Source organism: Phacochoerus africanus, chromosome 10 (assembly GCF_016906955.1).
Source record: "Phacochoerus africanus isolate WHEZ1 chromosome 10, ROS_Pafr_v1, whole genome shotgun sequence".
NCBI lineage: Eukaryota > Metazoa > Chordata > Mammalia > Artiodactyla > Suidae > Phacochoerus > Phacochoerus africanus.
The window spans coordinates 130,961,481-130,973,248 of record NC_062553.1 but is presented as its reverse complement, the minus strand read 5'-3'; the positions used below and the strand labels follow the sequence as shown (position 1 = coordinate 130,973,248).

Sequence of the window (11,768 nt, the reverse complement as noted above, 5' to 3'; positions counted from 1 at the left end):
GAGCTGTGTTGTAGGCTGACAGCTGTAGTTCCGATTCCACCCCCTAGCCTGGGAACCTCCATATGACACAGGTGCGGCCCCTAAAAAGCAAAAATCCATCATCAATAGAAATAAAAGCTAAAAAAACTTTTTGAAAAGCTTTTTCTAGCACAATGGCTTTTTCACTCCATAAACAACACTGGGCTTTTTCAACACGGTTTGGATTTCCCTCTTCTACAGCACCAGTGTACATGTTATTTATTAGATAATGGTAGAGTCATATAATAACAAACACTGAAGATGGAGGGCAACTTACTCATCCTTTGAAAGGTTAAGGAAACCAATGCCAGAGCTATGAGTAACCTGTCACACATCTACAGAACCCAGTTCTGCTCAGGTCAATCATTAAACTAGCTGTCTTCCCCGTGGTGGTCACTGGCGGACCAGGCGAGTGTGTCGGGCACAGTATCCCTACAGTTCAGGACCTGGCTTCTTGCACACGTAACCCGGTTCACCCCGATGTCTATAAACGCTCCCACGGACAATAATCCTTGCTGACCAGCAGTCTGGTGGCAAAGGGAAATGAAGACGGACAAAACGACGTCACTCGACATGGAAGTCAGAATGCTTTGTCTTTAATGGGGGGTGAGTGGTGTAACCTAGAAGGGAATTTAGGAGTATTTTTTGAGGAATAACAGTTTCAGGTAGGCGATCGTCAGGAAGATGACCATCATGCACGCCAAGGCCACGTGATTCTGCCACAGGCCCCAAGCGGAGAGACTGATGCCCTGGTTTTCCAAATACTCGGCGCCAGTACATCTGCAATTCAACACAGAAACAGGATGACTTTATCCTCAGCGTCTGACAAATTTCATTCCACGGATCACTGATCCCTAAAGAAGCCTAGGTAACCTAGAGCAACCCAGTCTTGAATAACCATCCCTTCATTTGCAGTGGAAAGCAGTCATCCAGTGCTTACAATTCTGCTGGATGCTACGAAGCAACCTGCATATAACAGTTGAGTTAATCCCTAAAACAACCCAAATTTAAGAGTTCCCTTTTGAGGCAGCAGATTAAGGACCTGGTGTTGTCACTGCAGTGGCTCGGGTCACTGCTGTAGCATGGGTTCGACTCTTGGCCCAAGAATTTCTGTGGTTGCAGCCATCCTCCCCGCCCCCCATTCAAAGATGAGGAGACTAATGCCAAACTCCTCTGTTTCCAAGTCTATGATGCCGCTCTCTTCAGAGGCCAGACACACTTACCAGGTCATTTTCACTTACTCCTAGTGGGGAAAGTCTCCATTTCAGCAAGTGACACCAAGGCCCTTCCTCATAGAGACGATCAGAGCTCACTCTTGAGAGAGCTTATTACCCACAAACCAGCCACAAAAGAAGACACAGGAGGAGAATTCCAAAACTAAGGAAAAGGGTAATGACGGGCTTCCTGCCAACGTTGTACAGACTGGAATGAGCCTCGGAGATGCTGTGCTGCAAGCGAACACTGGCAGGTCCAGCGACCAGGTAAGCCTTTGTGGGGGCTGGAGCAGAGCAGGATGGAGGAGCCCTGCCACAGTTTAGAAAAGTACCTGGGGAGTTCCTGTCATGGCTCAGCAGAAATGAATTTGACTAGTATCTGTGTGGACCCAGGTTCGATCCCTGGCCTCGCTCCGTGAGTTAAGGATCTGGCGTTGCTGTGAGCTGTGGTGTAGGCTGCAGATGTGGCTTGGATCTGGCATTGCTGTGGCTGTGGTGTAGGCCGACGGCTATAGCTCCTATTCCACCCCTAGCCTGGGAACTTCCATATGCCGTGGGTGCACCCCCACCCCCCAAAAAGAAAAGGACAGAAAGAGAAAAGCACCTGGCAGTAAAAATACTGGCACAAACACAATTATTGCCTGTACCATTTCTGTGTGACTCTTGGAATGCAGCAGTTCTCCAAAAAGGTTAGACCCAGATCAAAAGGAAGGGAGCGGAAAGGGGAAGAAACCTTCACCGAGGGTTTCTGGCCACACTTCAGACCAGCAGTTCTTCCTCCTACTAAGAACCCTCTCTCTCCAACTTGGGTGTTCACGAGCTTCAGGACACCAGCATTCTCTTTCCTCTCACTAATGAACTGTATCGAGAGCAAACCTCTAACAACGATCATTGAAAAGGAAAGCGATATTCAATTTTAAAACACTTCTAATTAAATCTGCAGTTTTTTGACAGTTTTATTGACATTACACAACAATTCCTGCTCAGCTCACTGAAATACGTGTTTCTCTTTAGAGGATACACCTTTCGAGAGGGAGTATTCCAAGTCTGCTTAAAAAAAAAAAAAAATGAAAAGAAACCGGCAGACTTTGATTTCGGGATGTCTCCTAAATGCTGGAGGAAGCGGCGAGAGCCAGGACTGTGGCAGGAAAACGCCCACTCCCTTTCCGCTCCCCGCTGCCCTTTCAGCTCTTATTTTTGGCCCGGGTCGGGCTCAGAGGCAGCCCTGAGATGAGGGACCCATGCCCCTCATACTATCCAGACAGTTCTGATCCTGTGCCGCCTTGCTGAAACACCGAAGCGGTTCATGCAAGCTCAAATGTTCGGAGATGTGAAAAATCAAACCTCCCATGCAAACAGCCAAAGGCCCTTTTAAAGGGCCCCCAACAAACAAGCCGCACCAAAGAAGCCTTTCAACAACTCAAATACGATCTTGCCCATAGCAGGGTACCCGGGAGGGACAGAGCACCTCCAGGTGCCTGCGAGCAGGATGGCTCCCTTCACAGACGAGACCATTTAGGCTCAGAGGCTCAGGGTCCCTGAAGAGACTTCGCAGCTCTAGGCAAACTCTTTTGCGACGCTGAGTGCAAACTTACATTGCGAAGCCACAGGTATTGTTTGTTGTGACGTTGAGTCCCGGGCAGAAGTTTTGTCCCAAAAACTCATTATGCTGCAAAGCCTGTAACACAAGGAGGAGCAGGGCAAGGAAAAGCGTTGGACATTTCAAAGGGTCTCCAAAGAATCATCCCCACCCTGTTTCCCGAGTTGCATCTTTGCTGCCATTTCTGAAAACAAACCAGGCTTGATGTCCACAGTCTTTGTCACACCAGAGCAACTCAAATGATTTTCCCTGGCGGTCAAGAAGCCTGGGCTTGGGATTGTGGCTTCTGGGACAAAAGGAGGAAAGCGTTTGGCCAGGAGAGGAGACCTCTGGCTAAATTATCCCGTAGCTCTTTCCTTCCCTCCCCAGTTTTAAAATCTCACACACACCCGTGATCATTAAAGCAATAGAGTGGCACTCAATGATCACTGCTATTTAGGGTAACAATCTTTTATTGTTCTTGTTTGTTCTCATCAAAACCAGTTCTAATTCTTGGGAGTTAGAAACTTAATCATCCTACCTTAAAGCGCAGTATTTTCTGGAGTGGATTAGCTTTCCAGAGCCAGCAGTGGCTGTGTTCTACAGGCTTTACTTTCCTTGCAATTTCCCTTTCAATTTAGACCACGTGCTCTAGGCTCCCGTCCTCTCAGGGTTCCCCTTACTGAACTGAAACACTGTTCTTTTTCTCTGCATCACGCAGTCAGTCTCTGGCCTTCGCTGTGGGTTTTCTTCAGCCCCCCCCCCCCCCCCCCCCAGCAGCAGGGTGACTGAGAACATCCTTGGTGATGATCGAGGTGACCCGAGGCTTGATGGGAAACTCCCCCTCATCCTCCCAGAGCTGGCCCGACTCCGAGCTAGGGACACGAGGGGCTTAGGCTTCATGCTGGTTGTCCCCAGCCTGGGAACAATGACCCCGCCACAGGGACAGACCAGGAGAACGTACCGAAAAGCCGTATCGAGGAATGCTGAAGTACTGTAACCACGAGAGCCAAGGCACGACCGTTTTCAGATTTACCAACAGCCCCGAAAAGATCTACAAGAAGAACATACCCAGACTCAGAACGCGAGCAGCGATTTCACGGGAATTCGAGCAGACGGCTTCCTCGGGTCCCCACAGCCTTGGTAACACGTCCACCAAGGCCGCCTCTTCCTTGAATTCCGTCCCCTACTCGGAAGACCTGCCCTCCCCTCCTTTTTTCCTTTGTTTGTTTGGCCACCGCACCAGCATTGCGGCGCTCCAGGTCAGGGGGCAGATCTGAGCCACCGTGGTGACCTAAGCCAGAGCTGTGGCAACACCGGATCCCTAACCCACTCTGCCAGGACGGGGACTGAACCTGCGTCCCAGCGCTCCTAAGATGCCACCGATCCCGATGCACCACTAGTGGGAACTCCTCCCCTCTCCTCTTGGAACCTGTTTCTCTCCCTAGACCTGAGGCTGTTCACACTTCTAAGGAAATGACAACCTATCTGCAGCGTGCACGCATTTGAGCGGCAGGTCCTTCACTGTCGAGGCTTCTGCTTTCTCTGTCACTGCACGCAAAGGAAGGTCACTAAGCACTGACGATTCCAATGATCCAACCATGGTATGTTCCACCAATAAACACACAGGAACATATCCCGAGCAGCTCATGCCCTGTTTCCACATTACAGTAATATTTCTTATTTACAAGGGCTTGCAGTCTGTCTCTGGATGACCTTGGGAACAATTTTGGGTTCAGGATGCATGCTTAAAATAACCCAAAGCCTGGAACTGGTACATAGCACAATGCGGTGGAGCATAGCATAAAACATGGTCAATCCCTTCAGGTAAAGCTACCGAGCAGCAGCACTGCGATGGAGACCCCAGGAAGGACGGCTCCAGCAAGAGATGGCGAGTGAGAAGAGAGTCATAGAAACTTCTAACTGGGCAGTTCCCATCGTGACTCAGCGGTGAGCTAACCTGACCTGCATCCATGAGAGTGAGGGTTCGATCCCTGGCCTTGCTCAGTGGGTTAAGGACCCAGCATTTCAGTGAGCTGTGGTGTAGGTCACAGACACAGCTCGAATCCTGCCTTGCTGGGGCCTTGGCATAGGCTGGCATCTACAGCTCTGATTTGAACCCTAGCCTGGGAACTTCCACATGCCCCAGGTGCAGCCCTAAAAAGACAAAATAAATGCATAAACATCTACATACAAACCTTAAATAACAACACATCAAAGCATCTAATATATCAAACGAAACATTTTTATATTTGAAGAACAACTGATTGAGGATATTACAGAAAATATACAAGTTTCCCACTTTCTCCGTAAGGCTTAGATGGGTAGTCTTCAAACTCAGAACTGGAAGAATTGACCTTCGGCAGCCGTTCGTGCAGCCTTTTCAAGACGTGGCCTCCTGTCTAGCAGGAAGGGCATGTGCATTAAGTCAACAGGCCACACCGGCCGGTTCGCGTGATGTTCGTGGGGAGATGTGGGAGCTGGCTGCCTTCACCTACTGATACATCTCTGTGTCTGCGAAATGTAGGGCCGAGTCAGGTTAGGGTCAGCAGCCACTGTAAGAAGCGAGCAGAAATAGATGGACACGAGGGAGTGTCAGGAACTCGGAAGGGAGGGGATCCAGAACGGACGTTTTTCAGGATCTTTAAAACACTCCTTTGCAAAACGTAAGAGGGACCCAAGGGAGACCAGGCTACATGCTGCTCTGTTCTCATGAACTTCTTTAGCTTCTTCCCTGGAGAGTCGTGGATCCAACCAGCGTGTCTCAGCTGCTGGTTAAACACGCCAGCAGTCCTTGCCCGCCAGCCCCAAGTCAGACAACGAACTTGTCATTTTTATGATTTTTTTACAATTTGAAAAATCAAAATTTTTCGAAGTTCCAGTGGATCAAGCTTTCACCATATGTGACCAAGAAGCATCTTTTTAAAGCTGATATGTAACAACACATTAACTAAGGTTGTAATAACCATATTAGAAGAGTGGCTGGAGTCCCAGTCGTGGCTCAGTGGTTAAGGAACCTCATTAGGAACCATGAGGATGTGGGTTCGATACCTGGCCCCACTCAGTGGGTTAAGTAAAGATCCAGTGATATTGAGAGCTGTGGCATAGGTGGAAGAGGCGGCTCAGCTCTGGCATTGCTGTGGCTGTGGTTTAGGCTGGCAGCTACAGCTCCAGTTCCACTCCTAGCCTAGGAACTTCCACAGGTGCGACCGTAAGAAGAAAAAAAGAAAAAGAAAAAACCAAAAAAGAACAAGCTAGTTCATTCTCTAATAACATAAGCTATCCTTCAATAGAAGTCCTCCTTAAAGTAAAGAGCCCAACATATAGAAACTTCAAAGCAGATTTTATATGACAGGTGAGAAACGTGGCGGGCGGGGATAGGTCTCAGGGAAGCAGGTTCCTACTCACCATCATGAACACAAAACAGATGGTCATGAGAAGTGTTGCCACGGAGACCACGCTCTGACCGGCTGCTATAGCCAGGGCCATGGAACTGGCCGAGTACGCCACCATCATCAGGGTAAACATCATGATGAAGAAGGACTCCACCACGGGCTTCAGGCCTTCGTCAGGAAGCAGACAGGCGGTTAATCCAGCTGTCCTCGTCACCGGCCACCAGGAGTGATTTATCGTGCGAGTAACACTCGGATACTAGAGAAACTAGCATCGGAACGACGACAAATCCCCTCTCTACACAACTACCGTGGCTCGTCAAGGTCACGGTGCCCCCCGGGGTAACTGTGCAAAGTTATGCACAGGTCTCCTTTTAGTCTCACTGCACACGCACGTTTCCATGGGACACTATCGGAATTATGACCAATTTCCGAGTGTCTGAGATGGAGAGCTGCAGGCGACACAACGGGCCTAAACTCTACTGCCTTCCTTCCTAAGAAGGAACCTGCCAAGAGCACATTCATTTCATCCAGACCTCATCCGTCGCTGACGGCCGTCACTGCGGTAGTCAAGATGCTGGGAAGACCCGGTGGACTTAAAATCTGGGCAGTGTGTCCACAACCCAAGCCTCCCAAGACAAATCACCCTGTAACTATGGGGCTGAGGAGGGGGTTAATCTTTTTTTTCTTTCTTTCTAGCGCCGCACTCTCTGCGTATGGAGGTGCCCAGACTAGGGGTCTAATCAGAGCTACAGCTGCCAGCCTATGCCACAGCTGTAGCAATGCCAGATCGGAGGCACATCTACAACCCACACTAAAGCGCAAGGCAACGCTGAATCCTTAACCACTGAGAGGCCAGGAATTGAACCCGCAACCTCATGCTTCCTAGTCGGATTCATTTCTGCTGCACCATGGCGGGCACTCTGGATGGAATTAAATTAAGTTTCATAAAACTGCTTCATAAACTAAAATGGGATAATATTATGGGTCACACAAAAAGCTGAAGATTTTGGAATAGCCATGAGAACACCAGTTAGGAGTCTGAGGATCTAGATTCTAGCTCTAATTCTTTATGACACGACTCTTATTTGTAAAACAGGAAGTATAAAGCTAAATAAGCAGTGCTCTGTCAAAAGCATTTATTTCATGCACATGTGCGTATCTCTGTGTGTATATGGGAGAGAGAAGGATGTGGAAATTCTGATGCAATGAGTCTGGGGTGTAGTCTAAACATGATGCATAAATCCTTCGATCTACATCTGTCAAACAAATATTTTTACTAAGCCAGGAAGCCTCAAAAGTCACTCTTTCACCATCTTTGTACACACACAAATAAAAATGTAAAACTAGACAAGTATTGAATATCCCAGCCCCTCCAACATAGTGTCAAATAGCATAATGAATCATTTCTGCATCTGTATACGACACATAATATCTCTTCTTATAAAATGTAGGGGGTTTTTTTCTTTGTTTTTTATCCTTTGCAAGGTGGCAACCACGGCACATGGAGGTTCCCAGGCCAGGGGTCCAACTGGAGCTGCAGCTGCCGGCCTACACCACAGCCACAAAAACATGGGATCTGAGCCGTGTCTGGGACCTACATCACAACTCACAGCAATGCCGGATCCTTAACCCACTGAACGAGGCCAGGGATCGAACCCACGTCCTCATGGATGCTAGTCAGATTTGTTAAGCACTGAGCCACGACGGCAACTCTGATATAAAATACAGTTTCATAAATAGATTAGAGAGTTACTTTGGGAAAAATCTGGACAACAATCTCCTTGGAGAACAGTTATTTCAGAGCATGCATAATGATAGACGCTTCTTCACCTCATGAGTTCATTTATGGATTTGAGAATCAAAGCATGCTTAGGAAAACCCCCTCATACCCAAGACTAGAGACACATACCTCTGGTCTTACTGCTTACCTAACAAGAAGTACGTTATACAGGTAAAGATAATGCTTGGTAACATCCTCATGGGTAGTAAATCCGATAACAGTTTTCCGAAGAAATAAGATGACACTCTGTAGTATCCACTGATGTATTCATGTCTAAAACCAAAAAGCCACATCATGCACCCCACGTTCGCTTATTAACAAGGCACAGAGCAGAAGATTAAACCACCTGCTACACAGATGTCTGCGGCTACCAAGGGTCGAACAAGCACAGCTCCCACAGCTGCGAGGTTACCCCACCACCTTCACCTCCGCCAGCAGCAGGCGCGACTTAGGCACGCGCGGCCGAGGGACCTCATTCCCCAGGGCCTGTGTCCTCCTCACTACAGACCCCTCTGGAAGTCCTCCCGTCTGCCCTCGGAGTGCCCACTCCGGACAGACAGTCTGCATCACCTCCCTCTCCTCCCACGTGGGCTCTCCTCCAAGGCCAGCGCGGCAGCAGCGGATCTCAGTGGCCACAGGGCCTTTCTTTCTCCCTGCTGCTTCTTTTTCTTTTATGGCCACACCTGCAGCACATGGCAGTGCCCGGGCTAGGGCTCAAATCAGAGCTGCAGCTGCTGACCTATGCCACACTCAGAACAACACCAGACCCTTAACCCACTGAGCGAGACCAGGGATCAAACCCCCATCCTCACAGAGACAATGCTGGGTCCTCAACCCCATGAACCACAACGGGAACTCCCCTCCTTCCAATGAAGGTGCTTATTCTCGAACCTCAAATGCAGCTTTGGACCCCTAACCTCTTTTCACTTCTTCCACTCTCAGGATAAAGACAAGAAAACGGCACTTCTGCCCATGATCACGCCTGCCAACCCTTCACGCCTGCCAACCCTACACCCCTGCTGGCTATCCAGGCCTATTTTCTTCTCTCCAAAGTTTGGGACCCCTCTTCTCCTGAGATCTTCCTCCTGTAGTTCCAAACTCTTCCACCAACAGCTTCATTTGCGTGGAATTATGCAAGAACCGGCCCAGCCCACCTCAGGTCAGGGCTGCCCTGTGGCTCCTTCCAGTCCTCTTGGCATTGAGGGCTGGGCTCATTCTACATTCTTGGTCAGCTTTACCTCCTCACCTTGAATTCACTGTTCAACCCACAACCCTCCCTCGACCAAGCCCTCAAACTTTGCCTTCTTCCTTGCTGAGAGCAAAAGGTCCTTTTCACCCTCTTTAGCGCCTGCCTCCTCGGCAGCACTTGGATTTGGGGGCTGTGCCCTCATCTTCACACTCCTTTTTCCCTTCCCATCAGGCCCCAGTGTGCTCCAGATTCACCCCACCCCCACCCCCCGCCCTTGGCTGCTCTGCCTCAGGCCACACCAGTCATTCCCAGGAGCCAAACCAAGGCCTGATTCTGCATGGGACCCGTCTGACCAACAGCCCCGTCCAGGAACAGAGACCCACTCACATAAAGAGTTTCTTCTCCACCACAAGGAGCTCCACGGCCGAGACGCTGCTGAAACACTGGTTGGTTGTCAGGAAGAAGAGCACCCCGGCTCTGCAGTGAGAGGAAGGGAAAAAAGCAATGCAGACAAACATGCTTAGATATTTTTCTACCTGCAAAACCACCCCCCACAAATGCCATCTGAACACAGTAAACAAATGACTGCTCTGGTTCAATCAGAGGGGGCTGTATGAGCCCCATCGGGTTTCTCTCCACTGGTGTCTCCAGAGTGGTACCCCTGGGACTCCACGAAGCACACTTGGAAATTCAAGGTCCTGCTTCGCTATGGTTTGAACTGCATTCTCCTGAAATTCCTGTGTGGACACCCTAACTCTCAATGCAATGGCCCTCAGAGACAGAGACTTTGGGAGGTTGTGAGGTCTGGACGAGGTCATGAGGGTGGGGCCCCCACAACAGATTAGGGCCCTTCAAAGACAAGAAAAGAGAGGTAAGAGAGCGCTCTCTGCCAGCAAGGACATGCAAGAAGGCACCAAATCAGAGTTCCCATTGTGGCTCAGTGGAAACGAACATGACTAGGCTCCATGGGGATGTCGGTTTGATCCCTGGCCTTGTTCAGTGGGTTAAGGATCTGGCACTGCCACAAGCGGTGGTGTAGGTTACAGACACGGCTCAGATCCTGAGTTGCTGTGGCTGTGGTTTAGGCCAGCACCTGCAGCTCCAATTCGACCCCAAGCCTGGGAACTTCCATATGTCACTGGTGCAGCCCAAAAGTGCAGGAAAAAACCCAAAAATCAAACAAACAAAAAACCCAAACAAAAATAATACAATAATCATTAGAGAAATGCAAATCAAAACCACAAGGAGAGATGGCTATTACATAGGTAAAAAAAAACAAAAAACAAAAAACCAACACGTATTGGTGAGGCTGCAGAGAACCTGAAACCCTGGGCACTGCTGGCAGAAATGCATGACGGTACAGCTGCTGCTGAAGACAACATGGCAGGTCCTCGCAAAATTAACACAAGTACCAAATGATCCAAACATTCCACGTCTGGGTATAATTCAAAAGAATTTAAAGCAGAGACGCAACCCGATATTTGCTCGTACACTCATGTTCATAACAGCACTGTTTTCGTAACAGCCAAAAGGTGCAAACGACCCAGGTGTCCGTGGACAGATAAACTGAGACACCCAAGGTGGTATGGCCATACGGTGGAGTATTACCCAGCCTTTAAAAAGAAATTCTGACACATGCTGCAACACGGATGATGCGAAGGGACATAAGCCAGTCACCAAAGAACAAATGCTCTGATGCCACTGATATGAGGTACCGAGAACAGTCAGCATCAGAGACAGAAGACAGTGGTGGTTTCCAGGGGCTGGGCAAAGGTGGAGGGCACGACTGCTGTTTGATGGGTACAGACATTCAGTCTGGAAGACGAAAAAAATTCTGGGGGCGGAGGGCGAGGTTTTTATGGCTGCATCATAATGTGAATGTGATTAATGCCACTGAACTGTACTCGAACCTGGCCAACAGGGGAAACCTTATGTTCTCTGTATTTTACTACTATATATATGTGTGTTTGTGAATATGGAAATTAACTCTTCCATCCAACTTTCAATTCGCTGACTAATCTGCAGTTTACCCTGTGCTTCTCTCAAATTCAAATTTGTAATGGATTTCCTTAAGCTTGAAAACAAAGTAATAGCACCTTCTCAAAATCAAGATCCAAATTGACTTACCTGTTCTGGATTCCTGAGGGATCATTTTTCAGATCATAGAAAATGGCACCTATAACCAGGCCCAGGATGATCGTCACAATTATCTTTTCAAAAAGAAAAAAAATGTTTTCAATTAAAGGTAAAAACTTAACATATTTATTACTAAAATACATCTGGCTACATAATAAATCTCTCCGTTGATATAGAGATCTTAAATGGCTTGGCCGTAGTTCTTGGGCAAAAATAAAATAATGTATGTTATGAGACTGCTTTTTAAATTAAAATAAAAATGATTACAGACGTTTCCGCTGTGCCTCAGAAGGTTATGAACTGGACTAGTGTCCATACGGATGCGGGTTTAATCCCTACCCTGCTCAGTGGGTTAAGGATCCAGTGTTGCCATAAGCTGCAGCAAAGGTTGCAGAAGTGGCTTGGATCCACTGTGGCTGTGGCTGTGGATGTGGCCAGGACCTGTAGCTCCAATTCA

General features: G+C 48.5%; 1 protein-coding gene across 1 annotated transcript in view; it reads right to left on the bottom strand.

The window, feature by feature from the left end:
- Positions 1–594: 594 nt before the first annotated feature.
- The window catches only part of LOC125137308 (broad substrate specificity ATP-binding cassette transporter ABCG2-like), a 61,052-nt gene continuing 49,878 nt past the window's right edge, over positions 595–11,768 (bottom strand). Inside the window, 7 exon segments of the mRNA XM_047797954.1 lie at positions 595–798; positions 2,828–2,910; positions 3,776–3,865; positions 6,220–6,374; positions 8,135–8,259; positions 9,563–9,652; positions 11,303–11,385. Of these exon segments, the coding sequence (XP_047653910.1) occupies positions 651–798; positions 2,828–2,910; positions 3,776–3,865; positions 6,220–6,374; positions 8,135–8,259; positions 9,563–9,652; positions 11,303–11,385 (774 nt within the window). The 3' untranslated portion in view covers positions 595–650.